General features: G+C 49.3%; 1 protein-coding gene and 1 pseudogene across 2 annotated transcripts; one reads left to right on the top strand and one right to left on the bottom strand.

Moving 5' to 3' along the window:
* The first annotated feature begins 114 nt into the window (after positions 1–114).
* HAUS8 (HAUS augmin like complex subunit 8) lies at positions 115–21,206 on the top strand. Its single transcript, XM_080676979.1, has 11 exons — positions 115–336; positions 4,157–4,221; positions 7,314–7,369; positions 11,614–11,695; positions 14,381–14,476; positions 14,586–14,680; positions 15,237–15,293; positions 15,397–15,555; positions 16,800–16,941; positions 18,990–19,131; positions 20,812–21,206. The coding sequence occupies exons 1-11, from the start codon at positions 308–310 to the stop codon at positions 21,008–21,010; spliced, it is 1,122 nt and encodes a 373-aa protein (XP_080533105.1). The 5' UTR covers positions 115–307; the 3' UTR covers positions 21,011–21,206.
* Positions 1,069–1,547, bottom strand: LOC308252385 (NTF2-related export protein 1-like; annotated as a pseudogene). The gene has a single exon. The product of its transcript is annotated as an NTF2-related export protein 1-like (transcript).
* Positions 21,207–23,095: the final 1,889 nt, after the last annotated feature.

Here is a 23,095-nt window from a genome sequence, read left to right as displayed (position 1 = left end):
GCTTCCGGGTCCCGGAGGGGCGGGGCGGGGCGTGACGCCAGCGCGCCGCGGGGTGGGGCGCCACAAACCCCGCCCCTACTGGCTGCTCCCCTACACACTCCCGCTTCCGGGGGCGGGGCCTGGGGCCCTGTCCACGGCCTCCCTCACTGGTGAGCGGAACCAAGTGTGGGGGAGGACCGAGAGGCGCGCGCGCTGGGATAGCCCGCTCCGCCTGCATTTACTCTCTCCGGTGGCCCACGGCCACCCCTCCTTGAGGGCTCGGGGCAAGGGAACTTGACGAGCCCGCCTTTGAGTTGAAGGCGGGAAAATGGCGGATTCCTCGGGGCGCGGCTCTGGGTGAGTTGAAATACCGCGGGTCTGGATTTTGTGGTTACCGGAGGGAAGCCCTTGGCCGACGGCTGGGGGTAACGGCAGCCAAGTTGGGAAACGGGGACCCTCGGGTGAGTCCGGACCTGACCCTTCTAGGAACCATTAAAGATGCGCAGGTTCTGGGAAGCCCCGGGGTGCGACCTCTGCGCATCCTGGGAAAGCGGGCGCGTGAGTAGACCGCGAGTTCAAGTCCCAGGTCTGCCGCTTCGATCCGGGGGTCATCTCCGGGAAGTGACTTAAATTCTCCGTGCCTCTCTTCCCTTGTTGAGAAACGGGGCTGATGACGCCACCGCTCAACTTGTAGGTCTCATGTGAGCCTTGAAAGCACTTAGAACGTGCCTGATCCGTAAATGTGATCTGTCGCTGTTAGAATAATCACTTTGGAGTGGACATGTGCTGGGCCAATACAAGGTCTCTTTTACTCTTCCACTCGCCTTTTTTTTTTTTTTTTTTTTTTGTAGTATTATTTATTTGTCAGAATTTCCAGAACCAGGGTCTCTACTGGACAAGTAGAAAAATAGAAAACTGTACTACGAAAGGCAACTATGACAAATAAGTATACTCATAAAGGGGCTTCTTGGACTCGAGCAAATGCAGAGTTCACCTGGGCAGTGTAGCCCACAACAACAGAAAGGAACTGGTGTCCCCACATTTTGCGATCTGTGTTTCCCTCCAGAGCTGGGGCTGACACCTGCTCGATTAGCTGGCCCAGTCCTGGAACCGGAAGCAATCACTTGCTATCTTCCACACTGTGTTGCTAGGTGAGGCCTGGGCAGTCAGAAGGAAGTTCTGGTTGAAGACCCGTTGTTTGTTGCCTTCAAACTTCACTGTTCCCACAGATCACAACGAGGACTGTGGTCTGGCTTGGGGTGGCTTCATCATGTACAGGCTGGCAGTCAACCACATTGATTTGGAACTCACTGGAAGGCAACATTTCAAAAAACTCACTCAAGGACTCTTGTCCTGAAACGGCATTTCCATTCCACACCAGGGTGGCTGTGCCCATGTAGAGGCGGGACAGCAGACGCTTCCACTTATCCATGGTGGTGCAGTAGACGTTGACAAACTCCTCAGCGGCCCTGCAGGCTTGATCCACGTAGGTCTTGAAGTCTACTGATGCCATCTCTGGCTCTCCTGAAGGAGGCCTCCACCCAGGTGCTTCCTGCACCTGAGGGAGCCGGGGCTGCGCCGGCGAAGGCCGGAGTGGGCGACCTCGGTCAGCCCAGGTAACGTTAACGTGGGCGGCGGCGGCCCTCCTCGGGCGCCCCCGGCGCAGACCACAGCTCCTTGGAGAACCAGCCCCAGAGGTCCCGGGGCGGGCCTGCGGAGGCTCAGCGCTCCACCCGCCTTCTTATATACTCCCTATTTACTGATGAGATGGTGGAGGCTCAGGAAGGGAAGGTTATTTGCCTAGGGTCACACGGCAAGAACAAGAAAGATGATGAACACATACCCAGTGCCAGGCGTGATCCAGGGCTGTGTTTTGTCTTATTTGTTCATTCGGCTAATGTTTATTGTGCCAATGAGAATGAAAATTAAATAGGCCCCAGAAATCACTTGTATTTCCTCCTCTGCCCTTTGCCCTAACTGTGAGATTGATATTAGCTTCTCTGAGCTACAGTAACGGGGTGGTACCTGAGGCTGGCACAGGTGACCCCAAACCCTACCCCAGGTCCCTGCGGTTTTGGCCTGAGCTCATTTTGTTTGGCTCCAGAGCCCTGACTTAGATCCAAGGGAGTCCTTGCTCTTTCCCTTTCCAGCACTGAAACTAACTAGGGGTGACCTGTTTAAGCCTCAGGCCCTTGTCTTGAAAATAGAAAAAGCAGGCCAAAGGTAGGTATGTATGTACGGTTGGAGATGCCTCCCATCATGGCCTGGGTCTCACTTTGGGATCCCCCAACCTAGCTACACAGGAGGTGGCTACAGTGAACTGAGCAGGTGACCACTGCTGCTGTAACTAGTGGAGCCTGTGATGTCAGCAGGAGTCCAAGTGCCCAGGTCTCAACCTGGCCCCTCAACCTGCTCCTACCACATGGCTAGTCTCCTGTTTTTGGCGTCCCCGCTTCTTCCCATTTGCCCAGACTGGAAACCTGGGAGGCATTCCAGACTCTCCCGTACCCCACAGCTGATTGTCAGCGATTCCTACCTCATTGTTCCCTCATCTATTATGTCAGGCTTCATTCTTTTTTCAAATTGAGGCAAAATGCACAGGACATCAAATTAACCATTGTAAGGTGAGCAATTCCATGGCATAAAGACATTCACAATGTCATGCACCCACCACCTCTGTTCTAGAATGTTTTCTTCAGTCCAGAAGGAAGCCCTATATCCATTAGCACTCCCCATTCCTCACCCAGTCAGGGCACATACCCAGGTTGTGGGTTCGATCCTGCAGGAGGTGGCCAATCGATGTTTCTTCCTCACATTGATGTTTCTCTCTCTCCCTCTCTCTTCCTTCTCTCTAAAATCAATAAAAAACATATCTTTGGGTGAGAATTAAAAGTCTGACTGTCAAACTTCAGAGGGAAGGCAGGGGAGGAGTGGGTAAGAGATCAACCAAAGGACTTGTATGCATGTATATAAACATAACCAATGGACACAGACACTAGGCGGGTGAGGGCATGTGCTTGGGGGGTAGGGTGGCCGGGGAGAGGTCAATGGGGGAAAAAGGAGACATATGTAATACTAAACAATAAAGAATTTTTTTAAAAGTCTGCTGTTTAAGCCTCCTACTCTTATATTTTGTGATGGAAGCTCGAGCAGATGAATATATAGGCACAGTGGGAGGGTGAGGAGCAGACCTGGTCCCTGTTCTTCTAGAACCTCAAAGCCTATCTTCTTCCCGGCTGCCAGCAGTCTTCATGAAACATGGCTCTGACAGCGTCTGTTCCCTAGGGGCCTGCAGTGAAAGCCAGAGCACCCCCTTTTTTTATAGCTGGCAAACAGAATGGTTTGTACATTCTTAAATGGTTGTTAAAAAAAATCAATAGAAGAAGAATGTTTTGGACATATGAACATTGTATGAACTTCAAATGTCATTGTATAAATAAAGTTTTATTGGGGCATAGCCATACCCATTTCTTTCTGCATCATCATGGCTGCTTTGTGCTACGATGGCAAGGTTGGGTAGTTGTGACTAAGCACATGGCCCACAGAACTGAAAATATTTACCATCTGGCCCTTTACAGAGAAAGATTGCCAACCCCTGGGCTATAGGACCAGGTCCAAGCCCTTAAGTTGGGCGTTCAGAGCTGCCGGCCTGGCCCAGTGTGCTCTCCTCCTGATCCCATACCCCTGCCAATGTTCTCTAGCTAAGCCATAGGGCTGATCATTTCCTGTTTCCACATCGTTCTCCATTGCCCTCCCTCATACCCTTGGTCTTGTTGATCCCTGTCTTAGAATGTACCTGAGCAAAAGGTGCATTATCTCCTGCCCCCACCCCTTTACCTGTCTGGGGTACCTTCACACTTGCCCAACAGAAAGATTTTGCTCTTCGCTCTCACGGAGGGAGTTCCATCTGTCGTTCGCCGTGCACCCCCAGTGGCAAACAGCAGGCACATAACCACCTGCTGAATTATTGAACTCATGACTTAGGTTGAGATCTTTGAGGTTCGGCAAAAATGTTCACTCTTCTTGCTCTGTGGGGCTACTCTGTGTCACCCCAGGTGATGGGACTCCATGTTCTTCCTGTCCAGGTGGCCCAGCTTCAAAGACAAATCTGAGCTCACAGGCTTCCCTCAGCTACTTGTCAACTATATTAACAAGACCCTGCCCCTCTTTTTTTTAGGATGCCTTCTGCAGGGGATCCCAGTACTCCTAGTGGCTCCAAGCTGAAAGGAAAGCAAACACAAGGTGAGTCAAGTTAGAATCTACCTTATGATCCCATGAAATAAAAAGTGATTTTTTTTCTAGTAAGTGTTTTTGGGGAATAAAGAAAACAAAACGGAGCAGAGCAAGGGAGATACGGTTTTACCTTGTTCTGTTCACATCTTGGGAGATTTCCAGTCTGGTCACCCAGCCCCGCCTGCACCCAGGGTTGTGGCAGGACCGGGTAGGGCTCATTTGGGTTATGCCCAGGACTTGTCACTTGCAAGTGTGGATGAAGAGAACTTGAGCTGAATTCATTATCAATCAGAATTTCCTAAGTCTCTTCTCTGAAAGCATATCAGTCCTTTGGGGGTGCCCCTATGTCCCATGTCCACCTGAGGGTTTGGGGTCATTGTGAATAGCCCCCTTGATTCTTGGCAGTGCCCAGTTGACTCTTGAGGATCTCCCATGTTGGAACTCAAGCCTCTGAAATGAAATATTTTCTTTTTTTAAAAAAAATATATTTTATTGATTTTTTTTTTTTTTTTTACAGAGAGGAAGGGAGAGGGATAGAGAGTTAGAAACATCGATGAGAGAGAAACATCAATCAGCTGCCTCCTGCACACCCTCTACTGGGGATGTGCCCGCAACCAAGGTACATGCCATTGACCGGAATCGAACCTGGGACCCTTGAGTCCGCAGGCTGACGCTCTATACACTGAGCCAAACCAGTCAGGGCTGAAATATTTTCTTAAAGTGTGCTCTGTGGTAGTGCGCGTCTCAGAGAACTTAGAGCAGCATCTTGTCTGTAACATCTCTTCTATTTACGTGCGGTCTGGTTCTTGAACACAAATTCTATCCTTCACTGTAACGTTGCCGCTGTGGAAAACCCACCACCGTTTAAAACAAACAGATGCGTACTAGTTTTCTGGAAACTTGAAACTGCTTTCAATTGTCCAAGGAACTCAGAGCCTCAGATTTTTTCCTGGCTATGCAACACCCAACACAGGAGGCCATGCCTGCTTGGAACCAGGGGTGTCCTTTGCCCCAGTTCCTCATGTCCGGTGGCAAACACTGGGGTTGACTTGATTCTCTTCCCGGACCCTGCCTGACCCAGCCTTGCCTCTAGGTATCTCCTTCCTGATTGTCTGAGCCCACTCGTGCGCTGAGCCCATAGGCACAGATCTTCCCTGCCTGGAGCATGCTCGGTGACCACTGCCTCTGTGGCCCGCACCAGGCTCCCCGTTAACTGGTGCACCTCCTTTCCTCTTGGGGTGGCACTGCAACTGGAATTGCCAATGGAAGATGCAAATTCTGGTGTGAAGTTCTTGTTTGAAATCAGTCTTACTCAACCTAGCTGTCAAACGGTGTGATGTTGACTGTCACTCTCCCCGGGTCTCTTCAGTAAACAGGGAGACTCTGAGCTCTACAGGCACCAAGAAAAAGTGCAGAATCGTGCATTTGATCTTGTTGAGCACCTACTCCCTGCAGGTGGTGGAATATAGCAGCAAGCCAAACGGACACAAGTCCCTGCCCTCAGGGAGCTGGTTGTCTGGGACACAGGCGGTGCACTGAGTGGAGAAGTAAGGAGACCCAGGGCAGAGGATGATAACAGATGCGGTGGAAAAAACAGCAGGAAGCGGGTAGCTTATGGGTCCAAAGGAAGTGCTGGGCTGAATAGCGTTGGGAAGGGGGGCAGCTGCAGGAGCAGCCTGTTGGTTGGGAACAGAGTGACTGAGGGGAGCGAGGTGACTAAGTCAGAAGGACGCCCTGAGTCGTGCCAGACCTGTAATGTGCCTAGAGGTACTCAGGCTTCACTAGCTGGTGGGTCTGCAAGATAGCCTGTTGTCAGCCACCAGGGGCCAGCCAGCCTGGAGGCCACAGATATGTCAGGAGGAGGAGGCATGTGAGCGAGCACTGTGCCCAGTGCTGCTGATGGCCCAGTATGAGGATGGCTCACTGAGAATGGCTGATGGGCTTGCTGAAATGTGTTTCTTCTGTGGGGTGGTGGTGTGAGAGCCAGGTGTGTGTGTGTTGCAGGGGGGATTCAAGGGAAGAGGGAGGAGAAGAGAAAGCCAGCATTGTAAAGGGAAGCAGAGAAGTGGGGGTGAGCCATGGGGGTGGGTGGGAGAGATTAACAATGTGACCTGTGGAGAGGAGTGAGGAGGAAAGGGGTTTCCAGGGCAGGTTTTTTGTTTTTTGTGTTGTTGGTTTTTTTTTTTAATTTCAGAGAGGAAGGGAGAGAGAGAGAGAGAAACATCAATGATGAGAGAGAATCATTGATCGGCTGTCTCCTGCACACCCACACTAGGGATCAAGCCTGCAAACCTGGGCATGTGCCCTGGCCGGAAATCGGCCAGTTTGTAGGTCGATGCTCAATCACTGAACCACGCCGGCCAGGCTCCAGGGCAGTTTCTTTATGGGGTGGGGCTTGGCTCTAACAACAAGAATGGGGGTTCTCTTTACCCAGGAGCAGAGGTCCATCCACATGGGGTCAGGATGCTGCCCTGAGGTTTGGAGGACAGGTGGGTTTTCTCCATCCTTGTTCAATGCCCCAAGGGCAGGAATGGAAGGAGACCTGGGCTGGACTGTCACAGGGATATGCTGAGTCTGAGAAAGGGCCTTGGTGCTGAGTGTGTCCAGGGGGTTGGTCCTGAGCTAGGAGAGGTGGGGTGAGGGTATGTGAAAGGTGGTACCATGAGTAGGTCAGAGGAAGTGGAGGAAGCGGCGTTTGGGGTCATGAACACAGTGAGTGAGCTGGGGAGAGAGGAGGAGGCAGCATGTGGTAGGTCTGTCTTGCTTTACTTGCCCCACCCCTGAGTCCCCTTTCTGCTCCTATGGATCTCTGGCTTTGCCTGGAGCCCTGGGACTTGTATACAGTAGGTGTCTCATACATGTTTTGCACACCGTAGGTGTCCCATAAATGTTCTTGCATATAATAGTGTCCCATACATACTTGAGGGTACTGAAGGGCAGGCTCTGAGAGGAGCAAGGGGTATCAGCTCCCCCATTCCTGCTGTTGAGCAGGGAGGGCCAATGGCACCTGGCTCTGGGGGAGGTGGTGTGGTCCTCGGCACGGGCGGGTCTCCACACACCACTATTGTAGTTTTGTTATAAACCAACAGTGTTCCCCACAGGAGGAAAAGTGGTCGAATCCCGATACCTGCAGTATGAGAAGAAACCCACTAAAAAGGTAACACGTAACGTTTGAAACAGTTCGGAAGGGAGTTCTAATGAACTTAGAATTCTGACACAAGTTATCCGAGCCAGGCACAGCCTGGTCTCAGAGGCAGTGTTTTGGGGATTTTGCCTAGTTGCCTTTGAGGTCATTGTGTCCTTTCTGCTGAGACTTCTGTCGTGAGTGGCCATTCTCTTTGAGAATCCTTTTGCAAAGCCATGATGCTTTTCAACCCCATCATTTATTTTCTGGATTCTGTCCTGGAAGCAGTTCTGGCGAGTGCCCAGCACACCCTGGCCTTAGCTGGTATTTAAAAATATACCTGCAGGGTTATAAGGAACGACTGGGGAAATGATGTACTTGAAACACTAGTAGTAGAGAAAGTTTCATGAACTACCTGTAGTCACACCATGAAAATTATGAAACCATTTAAATGACAGCATGAAACGCTTATCAACATGAGAGCATACTTTGTATGATATTTAATAAAAAACTAGCACTATGGCCCAACCAGTGTGGCTCAGTGGTTGAACATCAACCTTGAACCAGGAGATCACAGCTCGATTCCCAATCAGGGCACATGTCCGGGTTGCAGGCTCGATCCCCAGTGGAGGCATGCAGGAGACAGCCAGTCAGTGATTCTCTCTGATGATTCATGTTTTTATCTCTCCCTCTCTTTTCTTCTCTGAAAAATATATTTAAAACAAACAAAAACAATCAGTATGTTACCCAATTATATATTTTGTTTCAGTATGTACCTACTGAGAATGTGTTGAGGTGAAGGTCATATTATCCCTCTATTTTCCAAATAATTGTTTATGGTAAAAATTAGTTAAATATTCGTTTCCACTCTTTTAAAATCTGGATAGGGTGGGTGGTGGGTTCTTAAAAATGTGACCTAAAATACAGCTTGAAGAAAAAGCATAGCTTTTTATATGATATGCTTCTTAGAGTGGTTTTTTAAAATGGACTTTAAAAAAGTTTATTGGGATGACATTGGTTAATAGGATCATATGGGTTTCAAGTATACAGTTCTATGATCGAAGGTCTGTATATTGCATTGTGTCCACCACTCAAAGTCAAACCATCTTCCGTCACCATATATTTGGTCCCTTTTACCCCCTTCCCACCCCTTTCTTCTGGTAACGACTGTTGTCTGTGTCTGTGAGTTTTATATCTCATGTATGAGTGAAATCATATGGCTCTTAGCTTTTTATGACTGACTTATTTTGCTTAGCATAATATTCTCAAGGTCTATCCATGTTGTCGCAAATGGCAGTATTTCATCTCTTCTTATGGTTGAGTAGTATTTCATTGTATATATTTACCACATCTTCTTTGGACTTTATTTTTAGAGCAGTTTTAGGTTAACAAATAGCAAAATTGAGCAGAAGGTACCTCCCCACCCCATTCATGTGTAGCCTCCCCCACAATCAACATCCTGTACCAGAGTGGTGCATATTTACAGTTGGTGAACCTGCGTTGACACATCATCACCCAAAATCCGTGGTTTACAGTATTGAAGTGATACTCAACAAAGGATCACAGTCCACACGTCAACTTTAATGTTGCCTTGCAAACTTGGTTACAGCGCCCCCGTGTGTCTACTTGCTGCATGTTATTTTATTTTATTTTATTTTTTGTTAATCCTCACCTGGGGATTTTTCCCCATTGATCTTTATTTTTTAAAAAATATATTTTATTGATTTTTTACAGAGAGGAAGAGAGAGGGATAGAGAGTTAGAAACATTGATGAGAGAGAAACATCGATCAGCTGCCTCCTGCACACTCCCTACTGGGTATGTGCCCGCAACCAACGTACATGCCCTTGACCGGAATCGAACCTGGGACCCTTGAGTCCACAGATCGACGCTCTATCCACTAAGCCAAACTGGTTAGGGCCCCATTGATTTTTAGAGCGAGTAGAAGGAAGGGGAGGGAAGGGGGAAAGAGAGAGAGAAACATCAATGGTGAGAGAGAATCATTGATCGGCTGCTTCCTGCATGCCCCATTCTGGGGATTGAGCCACAACCCGGGCATGTGCCCTGACCTGCAATTGAACTGTGACCTCCCGGTTCATAGGTCGACACTCAACCACTGAGCCATGCCAGCAGCTGGGCTGTGGCTTCATTTTCTTAAATGTCTTGTGAGGAGTAGAAATTCTTGGTTTTGATGGAGTCCAATTTATTGATTTTTGCTTTTATGGATTGTACTTTTGGTGTCTTATCTAAGAAATCTTTGCCTAACCCAAGATCAAAAATATTTTCTTTTAGGAGTTTTATAGTTAGTTTTAGGTTTTACATTAAGGTCTGTGACCCATTTTTAAATAATTTTTATATCTGGTGCAGTGATAGAAGTGAAGTTCATTTGTGTCTGGATGTTCTCTTGTTCCAGTACTCTTTGTTGAAATGACTTTCCTTTCCCCATTGTACTGTCGCATCACCTCTGTCAGAAACTAACTGCCCATGTATGTGTGAATGCATCACTTACTGGCTCTGCTCTTTTCCATTGTGCTACCTGTCTGTCTCCATGCTGCTGAGATTGTTGCTAGCTTTGTAGCAAGTCTTGAAATCAGGTAGTGTGAATTCTCCTACTTTGTTCTTTTCCAAAACTGTGTGGCTCTTCTAGTTCCTTTACCTTTCCATGTAAATTTTAGACTTAGCTTGCCATTTTCTACCAAACCTCCTGCTGGGATTTTTGTTGTTAATCCTCACCCGAGGATATTTTTCCCATTGATTTTTAGAAAGGATAGCAGGAAGGGAGAAAGGAGGGAAGGAGAGGGGGAGAGAGAGAGAGAGAGAGAGAGAGAGAGAGAGGGGGGGGGGGAGGGAGGGAGAGAGAGAGAGAGACATCAATGTGAGACACATCTATTGGTTGCCTCCTGCCCACACCCTGGGATCAACCTGCAACCCAGGTACGTGCCCCTGATCGGAAATTGAGCCCACGACCCTTTGGTGTGTGGGCCAACACTCTAACCACTGAGAAACACCAGCCAGGCCTCTGCTGGGATTTTGATTGTATTGAATCTATGCATTAGATTCGAAAGAACAACATATTAAAAACACCAAGTCTTTAAATCCATGAACATGGTGTACCTCTCCATTTATTTAGGTCTTCGTGGATTTCTTCCAATAGTGTTCTGTAGTTTCCAGGACACACACCTGCCCTATGTTTTATTAAGTTTATACCTAAGTATTTGTTGTTTTTTAGTTCTATTATATGTGATATTATTTATTTAAAATGTTTTTATTGATTTTTAGAGAGAGAGAGAGGGAGAGAGAGAGACATTGATGAGGGAGAAACATCCATTGGTTGCCTCCTGTGCGCTGGGCTGGAATTTTCTAATCATGTCCGAAAGAAGAGAGTTTCTTCCTTAACTACCTGTTTGCCTTTTATTTCTTATTCTAGGTCAAGGTTGAATAGGAATGGTTTCTATACATTGAAATATTCTCTCTTTAAAGGTTTCTTTTTTATTTTACTTTATTATATTATACTAGAGGCCTGATGCATGAAATTCGTGCAAGAGTAGGCCTTCCTTCCCCTGGCTGCCCGCACTGGCTTTCCTCTGGCACCTGGACCCGGGCTTCCCTCGCAGAGGGAGGCCCCACCCACCTGCCGCAGCCCGCCCCAGTGGCCTGGGCCTCCTTCTTTGGGGCGATGGTGGAGCCCCCCCGATTGATTGCCCTGCTGGCCAGTGGCCTGGGCCTCCCTCTGCTGGGCCATCATGGGGCGACCAATCACATCGCACCCACCTTGGCTGGCCTGGGCCAGTGGGTGTCAGAGCATGGTCCCGGATGGTCGTCCAGTGGTCGTCCCGCTGTTCAGCTGTTCAGTCGATTTGCATATTACGCTTTTATTATATAGGATTGGCTTGCTAGCTCCATGCATTACTTTCCTTTTTGTAAGTTTTGAAGATTAATACCTGTATAAAAACTTTGTTTTTCCTGATGACCAAAGTAATATAGTCTGTCTATAAAACTGGCAGATACTAAAAAGTATACAGAAAGTCAGTCATCTGTAATCTGCCATGTCAGAGATAATCACTGGCAACAATTTTGATGGTTTCCTATGTTCTGTGTACGTGAGAGTATCCTTTTTGACAAAATTAGCTTGACCTGCATATATGCAAGTAAATGTCAGAACTCAAGTCTGTCCCTTGCCTCAAAGTAAGAGCAGATGCAAACCTTGCAGAATGTGAAGGGGCCCCTTCCCATGAAGGGAAAGTATCGTGTCCCCTGAGTGTCGTGTGTTCCCAACAGGCTTCTGCAACAGATGTTTCAAAGACCAGTGGGAAGATACCTGAAGGCGGAAGGAAACCCAGCTCCCTCCAGAAGAGCAAAGGTGTGTAACGATGGAGGGAGGGTGTAAAACAGCCGTGGAGCTAGGAAGTGTTGAGCGTGGTGGTGAATTATGTTTTCAAGTATGCTAAGTTAAAAGTCCCTCTTTTCTTTCTTGGAAGCATCAGACGAAAGAGCTGGGTAAAGTGTAAGGACAGATTCGGGGCATGCGGGGAGTTGAAAGGGGATGGCAGGGCAGTGGGGTGGGGGGTCTCTTGCTTCCTGTGTGACCCCAGGGAGGAGCCCAGTTGCCATTATGGCTCTTCCTTGGGGCACCAGTTCCTTAACCGAGTGACTGCTTTCGCCAGAGCTCCAAGACCAGGACCAGAAAAGGTGCGAGGCCTCATCTTCCTGCCTCTCACTGCCTTGGGTCGCGTCTTCCTTATAATGGTCTCCCTATGTTTTTCATCTAAAAGCTGCACCACAGTGATATGAAAAGCTTTCAGTTTTTCTGATTATAGATGTGGCATGTGTTCATTATTTTAAAAAATGAAATATGTTGACGAGGAGAGAAATCTGCCAATCCGACCATCACTGTTGGTGGATTTGGTGTTCAGTTCTAGGCAGTGTGTTCACCGAGAAGTCTGTGAGGGCCCCTCCCACCTTAGCAGTTTGTCCAGTGCCTCACGTGCCCACCTCTGCAGCAAGATTGGGCAGCTCTTTTGCATGAGAGCACTTCACAAAGGGCAAAACTCTTCCTTGGCCCTCACTTCCTTGTTCAAAATGGTGGCAGCTTTGAGTTCTCCTACAACTTAGATTTTTAACTTTATTGTTCAGATCAAGGGTCAGCAAACCTTTTCTGAGCCAAATGGTTAATATTTCTGTCTTTGCAGGACAGACACTCTCTGTCCCAAACACTTCACTCTGCCATTTGCAGCATGAAAGCAGCCACAGACCATATACATGAATGAATATGTCTGTGTCCCAATAAAACTTTTAAAAAATATATTTTTTTATTGATTTCAGAGAGGAAGGGGGAGGGAGAGAGAGATAGAAACATCAATGATGAGAAAAAAATCATTGATTGGCTGCCTCCTGCAGGTCCCCTACTGGGGATCGAGCCCACAACCTGGGCATGTGCCCTTGACCAGAATCGAACCCAAGACCCTCCAGTCCATAGGCCAACGCTCTATCCATTGAGCCAGACCAGCCAGGGCCCAATAAAACTTTTAACAAACAGCACTAACCGGTTTGGCTCAGTGGATAGAGCATCAGCCTGCGATCTGAAGGGTCCCGGGTTTGATTCCGGTCAAGGGCATGTACCTTGGTTGCAGGCACATCCCCAGTAGGAGGTGTGCAGGAGGCAGCTGATCGATGTTTCTCTCTCATTGATGTTTCTGACTCTCTATCCCTCTCCCTTCCTCTCTGTAAAAAATCAATAAAATATATTTAAAAAAACACACAAAAAAACTTTTAACAAACACAGGAAGTGGACTGGGTTTGGCCTGCAAGCTGTAAGTATGCTGAGACTAGGTTAGATGTTTGTCAGAATTTGCACTGTTCTTGACCCAGGCATGACTGAGAAGCAGGCATCATCTTTTAGTGTTTTGTTGTGCAATTAGTTGAGCGCCCTGCATGAAGCTGAGAAATGGCATGGCCCGAGAGGCCCAAAACGGGGCCTGCCACATTTAAAATCAGGGTTCTCAGCTGGGGCATTTCTGACCCCCACGGGACACTGGACAATGTCCAGAGTTGTTGCAGAAGAAGGCGGTGTGATGGGTGGTGGCCCAGGATGCTGTTCACCACCCGGGAGTGCACAGGAGAGCCCACAGCAAAGAATTACCCACCCCCAAATGTCAGTAGTGCCAAGGCTGAGAAACCAGAATTCAAGCATAGCCGTGGTGTAGAAGGACTGCTTTTTGAGTTCTATCATATGGATTTACAGGAAATTACATTTTTTAATGGAAATACTGTACATGCTGATGACAAAACATTTAACCTGTGAAAACATTGTAGCAATAAAACATCACCCTTTTCCACGTCAGGTTCCAGCTTCTCACCCAGGAGGCAGCTGCTCTTGATAGGTTTTCGTCTGTCTAGAATTTTTTAAAACTTTTAACACAAACGGTACCTTGCCCTACACATGATTGTGACTTTGCTTTTTTAATTTCCTCGTATTTATTTCTCAGCTGCATAGTTGCTCATGAAATTGTTTTCTCTCTTAGTTCCTGACATGACAGTGTGTATCTGACACGCTGCCGCTCGTTTTGCAGCACTCTGGGGGCCTTGCTGAATTAACGCATGCAGGGCTCCTCTGCCCGTTTCACATGGTGTAAGGCATCACTGCAGTTTTAAATAGAGGCTAAAAGATGAAGGGGACTCCTGGGAAGAGGAACAGTCCAGAAGCTGCTAGAGAAAGAAGGAGAGAGAGCTGAGGGCAGAACAAACACATGGCATGCACTAGGGCCTAGTGACTAGGCTCATACTGTGCACACAGCAGCTTTTATTAAATAAGTAGGAAGACTTGCATCTTTGGTTTTTACAGAATGCCTCTCTGGTCTAGTTCTTTAAAATATATTCAAGTTGATGGCTGGGACTTTCCCAAGGCTTTTCTGCCTTCTTTACTACATAGCAAGAAGCTTAGTTTTAGAAGAAAGTGGTATTGTCCAGAGGTTGCCTGCTTCCTGGCCTGGGTGTAGAGCCTCTTAGTGACTGTGTTGACTTTGAGGGATTCTCATTGAGCCCACAGAAAGCAGTGGGATCTTCGACAAAGGTGACCTGCAGTCCACATTGCTGGAAGGACACGGCACCGCCCCCCCGCACCTGGATCTCTCAGCCATTAATGGTAAATTGTTCATTTCACCCCTTATTTTCCCAGCTGGGGGTTGCAGTGCATCTTAGCAACCTGCCAAAGGATGCTCTTCTCACCTTAAAAATGCTTTCCTTGATCTTAGACAAGAGTATGCTCAGAAAGACTCCACAATTAGAAAAAAAAATGTCAAAGAAAACCGAGTCGACATCATTTTCTGCCTCGCAGGAAAAGGACCCAGTAAGTGTATAAAATGAGAGGGAAGTGCTAATGGGTTAGATAAATCTGGTTTAGCGCCTGCCCTGTGCCAGGTGCTATGGGAAACCTGGGGCTCCAAGAACATGCCTTTTAGGACAAAAACCAACACACATTCTTAGATCATTTAAAGAGTTTGTTTCTACAAGAACACATACAGGAGTAGATACAAATGTGGGATCATGTGAAGAATGAGATTGGGACCTTGTTTGCGGTGCCATGCTAGGGAAGGTGCGAGGCTGGACCCAGTCCCCGGCAGGAAGATGTCCAGGCTGTGGTCTCACTGGGGTGGGAGGTCTGAGTCCTGGTTCCAGAGTGGCGCCGAGTGGGAGGGCCAGACCATCCTCTTTCTTCTCACAGAGTCCCCAAAAAGGCTAAACGAGATAATAGAAACAGCAGGTGGTTATGCAGTAGCGAATTACCGAATCACGGAACGAAATAAATAAAGTTCGTGTGGATCAGCGTTCTTTCCCTCCCAGGGGAGAAAGCTGGATATATACCAGTTCATTGGGAACCAGAGTATCTCTTCTTTCTCCTGAAGGATCTCTCCGAATTGATGGAATCCCAAACATTACTCCTGACTCTACTGACCGTGAAGGTGAAAATGGAACCGCATTATGCGGGACCTGGGGGGAAGGGCAGCCTCTCTCAGCCAAGAGGTGGAGTCCCCTGGGCCTGAGCTCTTGTTCTACACTTAACAGATGGAGAACAGCCTCACTGCCTTTGAAGAAAAGGCAGAAAGGAATTTAGTAACGATGTGCCAAGAGAAGAAGCAGCTCCTGAAACAGGCCCACGAGCTAAAGCGCGAACTTCTCCTCCGCCAGAAGAAGCAGGAGCTGGTGGATGTCCTCAACCCTCAGGTTAGTTTTGGCCCCGGTCTCTGAGCCATGTGTCCCTGCTGGGTCATCGCGATGTCTGGCGGGATTATGTACAGTGGTTGTCCCTCCTGGCCTGGCTCTAAGTTTGTGCTTGGCTTTTGACACCACCAGGTATTGGTATGTAACTGTTTATTAGAGGATGTGCCCATAATGTTAGGTACCAGCCTGCAGAGGGACCTGTCCTTTTGCGCACACACACATATCCTTCAGGTGCCCACAGCTGTGCCTAGTGACAGGAAGACATGCTTCAGGCCTGCCCAGGGGGCCAGGGTGCAGATGGGAGGCACAGTCTTGGTACCATATGGTCAGTGCTGGGACACCGTCGTCCACGCCAAGGAAGGTCATGGAGCAAACCCTTGGAAACGAAGGGCTGACCAGGGGGTGTAGCTCCTCCTTCAGTGTGTGCATGTCCTGGGGCTGCCGTGACAAAGTCCCACAGACTGGGCAGCTTAAACAGTGGACACTTACTCTTTCTCCATTCTGGAGTCTGGAAGTGCGAGATTAAGGCGTCAGCAACGTTTGCTCCTTCCAAGGGCCGTGAGGGAAGGATGTGTCTTCGGTCTCTGCTTGGCCTGTAGGCTGTCTTCTCCCTGTCTCTTCACTTGGTGTCCCCCCTGTGTGCGTGTTTGTCTCAAGTTCTCTGCCCTTTACGAGGACATCGAGCATATGGATCAGTGCCCACTCCAATGACCTCACCTGACTCAGTTCCCTCTGTAAAGGTCCTGTCTCCAAATCAGGTCTCATTCTGAGGGGTTGATGGTTTGGATGTCAACCGAGGAATTATGGGGTTCAGCCTGTGACACCCAGTGTGCACGTGTTCGTGCATGTGCCCAGACTGTGGGCTGAGAAACGAGTGGAAGGGAAAAAAAAGACAAATAATGAATCCTTACACTGCCCTGTGATAGCGTGTATGAGGGAAAGGGGAGTCGGTAGGGATGGCCTTGAGGGGGGGCAGGCATTTCAGCCCTGTGCTCCCAAGCAGGAGGGCACAGCCTTCCTGGGTCCCCTGTGATTCCCACTGAGGGCTGGCCCTGGAGTGCACTGGAAGGTGGACGCATGTTCGTGGCATGGAGGGTGGCCTGGAGTGAGGGGAGAGCCCACCCACCTGGAAGATCCCTAGATCCCGAAAGAATAGCCTGGGTCTTACCTCACATGTGTCAAGTGTGAAACTTCCAGGGCGGTGACTGCCCGCCTTGTCTCATCGGCCCCTCTCCCTCCTGCCGCAGATTGAGATGCTCAGCCCCTATGAGGCTGTGTGTGAGAGCTTTAAGGAGCAGTACAAGACATTCGCGACAGCCCTGGACACCACGAGGCATGAGCTGCCTGTGAGATCAGTTCACCTGGACGGAGGCGCGCAGAAGTTCTTAGGTAGGACGGGGCATCTGCTGGGCAAGGAACAGGAAGAACCGCCAGCGGGTATTGGCACTTCCTGCGTGCCGGCACCTTTATTCCTTCATGTCATCCTCACAAGCCTCATGTTAGGGAGAGGCTTCACATGGCACAGGATGTAGGGTGCTGGCAAGACTGGTTTGTCCAGGGTGGCACCCCAAGAAAGAGCCATGCTGGGATTGGAACCCAGGCCTGTGGTTTTCTAGTGGATTTCCTACCTGGCTGAAAGGCATTATTGGGGAGCAGCCTGCAACCCCACAGGCTTGAGAGGGGGCTCTACTAAGGTGCATTGTTGATGGGGCAGTGATAGGGCTGCAGACCCCTACCCTCTGCCTTCTACACAGAGCCAAGGGGTCCCTTTTCTGCAGAGGGGTCCCATCTGTTCCTTCACCTAAGGAAATGGGCAGGTGTGAAGTGCTGTGCTTTATCTTAAAATTCTCTTTAGAACAGCTGTCTTCCCAAAGCAGGTTTTCAGCTGCCCTGGAGTTTGGTTATTGCTAAGCAGAGCTCTCATGAGCCTCTAAATATGTTTTGCTGTTGCAGTAAAACATTGCCACCTAAAATCAGGCGGACTTTCCCTGCAGAACTTTGCACAAACGCAGCTCAGGATCACAAAGGGTGTTGCTGTAATGGCAGCTTCAGACAGAGACTTAAAACATTTTTTTAAAAAGCTTTATTGATATATAACTCAGATACCATACAATTTTCCCATTTAACGTGTACAATTCCTTGTTTTTAATATATTCATAGGGATGTGCAACTATCACTATACTCTAATCTCAGGACATTTTTGTTTCCCCCAAAAGAAACTCAGTATCTATTAGCTGTCACTTTCCATCGCTGCTTATCTCCCAGCCCTAAGCAATGACAGATTAGCTTCCAGACAAAGATGATTTTTAATAAAATCAAGCCTTTTCCAACGTGAGATAGTATATGTCTGACATGGGATCTTGAAAAGTGAGCCTGTTGAATGACTGTCTGTGTCTGGGTTTCCTGTTGTATGGTTGTTGCAGTCAGTGGCACATCTGTGACTCTTGGACTCCATTTCAGAAAAGCTCCTTAGGTAATGGCTAGGAGTTGGGATTAGGGAGTGTATGAGTTGTTTGTGGCTGCTGTAACAAAGGCCCACAAACCAGGGAGCTTAAAACAAGAGAAACTTATTCCCCCTCAGTTCAAGGGGCCAGAAGTCCAGAATCAAGGTGTGGGCATAGTTGGTTCTTTCTGGAGGCTCTGAGGGAGAACCCATTCCAGGCTTCTCTCCCAGCTGCTTCCTTGGCTGCTGGCAGCATCACTCCAGTCTCTGCTCCTATCTTCACATCGCCTTGTCCTTTGAGTGCCTCTGTATCTGAATCTCACTCTTCTTAGAAAAGCCCCAGTTATTGGAATGGGCCCTACCCTGTGACCTCATTCTAACTCAGTTACATTTCCAGTAAGGTCATATTCAGACACTTGAGAATAGTACCTGAATATGTCTTTTTGGGAGGACACAATTTAGACCACATTGTGGGGAAAAAGGTGTGTTTGTGAGAACCCTTATAAGGTTCCCAAAATGTTATAATGTTTGGTTGTGATGTGTGTACACGTGTAGCTGGTAGATGGGATGTGACAGGATTGGAGAGATGCTGGTGTCCCTAGAGCAGGTGGGACACAGCGCAGTTGCAGGCAATACTTTACTGGGGCGGGAGGTACTGTATCGAAGGGAACCATGGGATTCTTTTTAAGTTACTCACAGGACAGGCTTTCTCCACGTTTTGCATTTGTTTCTGTTGGGGTCACTGGAGTGGCATCCAGGTCTGTTCCAATGACCGCCTGACCAATGGACACGCCTGACCGAGGGTCTCAGGCAAAGGGGCACGGTGGTACCAGTGCACGCATGTCGTCCTTCATCACTCTCAGCCTTTGAGCCTTCGTAACATGAGAGTGTTCGTTCCGGTGAAATGAGAACAATCTAGTCAGCCACCTCGCTCATGCCTGGGTTGCCAGGGGCACCGTGAAGCCCATGGCTGATACCCTCTCCCCACTCTCAGATGATTTGCAGCGGGAATTGACAACCACACACCATCTGTTGGGAGAACTTGGGGTCTGCAATTCAGAAGAAAACGGGAAAGTGCTAGACCTGCTCGGTGAACTGAAGGAAATGACCCAAAAGAAGGATCTGGAGCTCCGAAGGTATCTCAGAAAATATTTTAAGAAAAAGATAGCACCCTGGCCGGTGTGGCTCAGTTGGAACACTGTCCTGTACACCGAAAGGTTTCGGGTTGGTCCCCATTTGGGGTGCACACCAATCGATGTTCTCTCTCACATCAGTGTTTCTGTCTCTAAAATCAATAAGCATATCCTCAGTGAGGATTGAAAGGCGAGGGGTGGGGGGGCATGGAGAGACTGGCCAATGTGGCTTATTTGGTTGAGCATTGTCCCATGCACCTAAAGGTTGATGTTTCGATTCCTGGTCAGGGCACATGCCCAGGTTTGCAGGCAATTCCCCAGTAGGGGGCGTGCAGGAGGTAGCCTATTGATGTTTCTCTTCCTCTCCTTTCCTCTCTCTAAAATCAGTAAAAACATATCTTAAGAAAAAGATAGCATATACATAACCATATATAACTATATGTGTGTATACTGTATATGTGTATATATATGTATATATATATAATTGTATAATATTACTTTTTTAAAAAAAGACAAAAAATAGCCTCCCATCAGGCAGAGATGTGCCATTGGTGGCTGCCCTGTGCAGAGAGCGGGCAGCCCTGGCATGGCAGCGTCCAGCAAGCAGGGAGAAGGAAGTGGGTAAAAGCCTTCAGCCCACCTGAAACCCCAAGTGACTTCCCCAACAGCCAAAATAGAAAGGGCAGTGGCATCACCCCTCATTCACTTCCTCAGGACCACACAGCACTTCAGGCGCCTTGATCGGTCTGTTCATGTTTTAAATGTTTTCCAGGGTAAGGGCCTGGGTGATCTTTTTGGAACTTCTTATTGGAGTGTAAGTACATATAGAAAAGGCGCAGATTGTAGTGGTACAACTCGATGGGTTTCCCAGAGTGTGCCCACGTGGAAACAGCCCTAGGCCAGCCCCCCGCAATCACCCCGGTTTCCGTCTCTCACTCTCCTCTAGGGGATTTCTAACCATGGGGCTTTCTTCCACATCTTCCAAAAAGAATCTTGTTTTCTTCTCCTTTACAATGCTAAACGTACCCTGAGATGCCTAAAATATTTGAAAGGTGCTGATGGAAATCAAATGCCACCTGCTGTGGAGTTAGCTTCTTCTGGCCCCAGGATGAAATCGGGACACACCAGAGCATTCTGGATTGCAGAGGTCACAGGTTTGAGTGGTTAAACATGCTCATTTAGTACCTGTGTCCCCATCACCGTGTACTTCGAGGGCGGGCTGGGATACTGCCCCGTTCACAGTTCTTTTTTCAAAAATGTATTTTTATTGATTTCAGAGAGGGAGAGATAGAAATCTCAATGTTGAGAGAGAATCATTGATCAGCTGCCTCCTGCACACCCCCTACTGGGGAGCGAGCCTACAACCTGGGCATGTGCCCTGACTGGGAAACGAACTGTGACCTCTTGGTTCATAGGTCGATGCTCAACCACTGAGCCACACTTGTCTCTTGAACAAATGAATCTTTTCTTTCATGCCTGCCTGGCTCTGTTCTTGGGGGCTTTCCTGTTTGAGTTCTGTTCAGACAGCTTACTGACCCGCGCTTTCCCACGAGTGCTCGGGAGGAATCAGCCTGGACCCGCTGCCTCCGCGTTGCCACCTTGGTGAAGGCAGAGGCGCTTTGGCTCCTTCCAGCCCTCAGGCACGGAGGGCAGAAAGTGTCATCCCTTCTGTTATTCCCACAGGAGCTTTGCCCAGGTGCAGGAACTCTCTGCTGGAGTGAGTAAGGAGGCAGCCTTAATCAACCAGGAGGTCTGGGAAGAGGCCCAGGGCCCGGTGGCCCCCCGCCAGTGGTATTTCAATGAGGAGGACACCCGAGGGGACACTTGGGGAGAGGCCAGCAGCACGCTCCTCTCAGGTGCTGACAAGCCCTGCGCACTGTGAACCCGCTTGCAGCCTGTGACCCTGGGACCTTCTGCAAGCCCTCGGGAGGAAAGCACTGTCCAGGGCGCATCTGTGCCAGAGCACGGGTGTGGTATTCCGGAAACTCAAGCACTTTAGTCTCTTAGCTCAGCAGTATAGCTGTTTTTATGTGATAATCTTGTTTTATATTTAAGAAATAAAACTGTTTGGCAATTGAGCCTTGGTTTCTCTGTAAGGGGGAAGCAGAAGAGACACTGAGTATTTCACTCTCAAGGTGATTCCTATCCTCTAGTCACAGGGCTGTTTTGTTTAATGTCCTTAGGAGTTGGTCCTCACCTGGAGATTCTCCATCCAGTCCAATGTCCCAGCAGCGGTCACTGGAGCACCTGCGGGCTTTGCCGTTGCTCCAGTCCACTCCACACGGGACTGTGCCACAGAGAATTTGCCTCCCCAGCTCGTCGGCTCCCATCTGCACCACGTAGGCTCCGGCAGTCCTGCTGGTTCCTGTGGACATGGCTGCTGCGGGACAACACCGGGAGGGGTAGTGCTCCGGGGTTCCCGTGGGCATGGCTGCTGTGGGACACCGGGAGGGGTAGTGCTCCGGGGTTCCCGTGGACATGGCTGCTGTGGGACACCGGGAGGGGTAGTGCTCCGGGGTTCCCGTGGACATGGCTGCTGCGGGACGACACCGGGAGGGGTAGTGCTCCGGGGTTCCCGTGGACATGGCTGCTGCGGGACGACACCGGGAGGGGTAGTGCTCTGGGGTTCCCGTGGACATGGCTGCTGCGGGATGACACCGGGAGGGGTAGTACTCTGGGGTTCCCGTGGACATGGCTGCTGTGGGACACCGGGAGGGGTAGTGCTCCGGGGTTCCCGTGGGCATGGCTGCTGTGGGACACCGGGAGGGGTAGTGCTCCGGGGTTCCCGTGGACATGGCTGCTGTGGGATGACACCGGGAGGGGTAGTGCTCCGGGGTTTCCGTGGACATGGCTGCTGTGGGACACCGGGAGGGGTAGTGATTGGGGTGTTCCCGTGGACATGGCTGCTGCGGGACGACACCGGGAGGGGTAGTGCTCCGGGGTTCCCGTGGACATGGCTCCTTGCTCAGGGTGAGATTCAGTATCCATCCCCCCCTGCATTCTGGGAAGAGAGATGCGTCTTGATCTAGCAGGCGTCCTCAAACAACAGCCCGGCCCACCGAGGACATTTATCCGGCCCACCGGGTGCCGCTGCCTATCCTGCTTAGTAGCCGACTCGTCCCGGGCCCGCAGTGCGCATAGGAATTTGTTCATAGTTTTTTTTTTAAACTATAGTCCGGTCCTCCCAACAGTCTGAGGGACAGTGAACTGGCCCCTGTTTAAAAAGTTTGAGGACCCCTGATAATGCATGTTCAACAGGCACATTTTCACCTTCACCCTCCGCCCTTACACTCCTGACCTGCCTCCTGCTTGCGGGTTGGGAGCTACAGTTGCAGGTCAGGGAAGCAGTCCCCAGTCAGACATATAATAGCCATTCCCACAGCCATGCAGGTCAAGGGGACGGAGGCTCTCCCATGAGGTGGGTTTAACCTTCCAGTTTCCATCCACACACCGGCCCTTTCATCCCCATGTTTCCAAGTCCATGATCATGGTCCTCATTAGGGATTCCCATGGAGCTCCTGGATCAGAATCCCAGAAATGTCATCCCCTGGCCCATTTCCCCCATTTGTGTGCAAAAGCTTTGGGTCCATAGAAGGGGACAGACATCCCAGGAACCCCGGTCCTTTCCTTAGTCTTAATGAGCCGGATTAGTACCACATTCTTGTTACAATCTCTGCCTTCTAGCTTTTAGAATTTCCCTAAACAGGTAAAAACTGCAGGCTTGTTTGGGGTCCTTCAGTGTTCAGGGACTTGCAGGGGGTCCCCTGCCCACTCACTCCCATAGTGCTGTACTCAGACCTTTGCTCAACCCTGTCCAATGGGCACTGGCGTGCTGCGTGCTTCAGTTCAGCAGGGGCTCCAGAATGCTGCAGAGTGAGCGATGGTGTGTCAGATACACACGGCTGTGCTGGGAACTAAAAACTAAGGAACAATTTATATGAATCATGTGGAAAGATTGCCATGATTT

Source organism: Plecotus auritus (assembly GCF_963455305.1).
Source record: "Plecotus auritus genome assembly, chromosome: 6".
Classification (NCBI taxonomy): domain Eukaryota; kingdom Metazoa; phylum Chordata; class Mammalia; order Chiroptera; family Vespertilionidae; genus Plecotus; species Plecotus auritus.
Note: the sequence above shows the minus strand (reverse complement) of the source record. Positions and strands in the feature narration are given on the sequence as shown.

Bases quoted from the DNA above. Each gene is read 5' to 3' on its own strand.
- HAUS8 (XM_080676979.1), top strand. From the start codon at position 308: ATGGCGGATTCCTCGGGGCGCGGCTCTGG. The intron at 7,370-11,613 runs GTAACACGTAAC...TGTTCCCAACAG, and splicing joins AGAAGAAACCCACTAAAAAG to GCTTCTGCAACAGATGTTTC. The intron at 14,681-15,236 runs GTAAGTGTATAA...TTTCTCCTGAAG, and splicing joins CCTCGCAGGAAAAGGACCCA to GATCTCTCCGAATTGATGGA.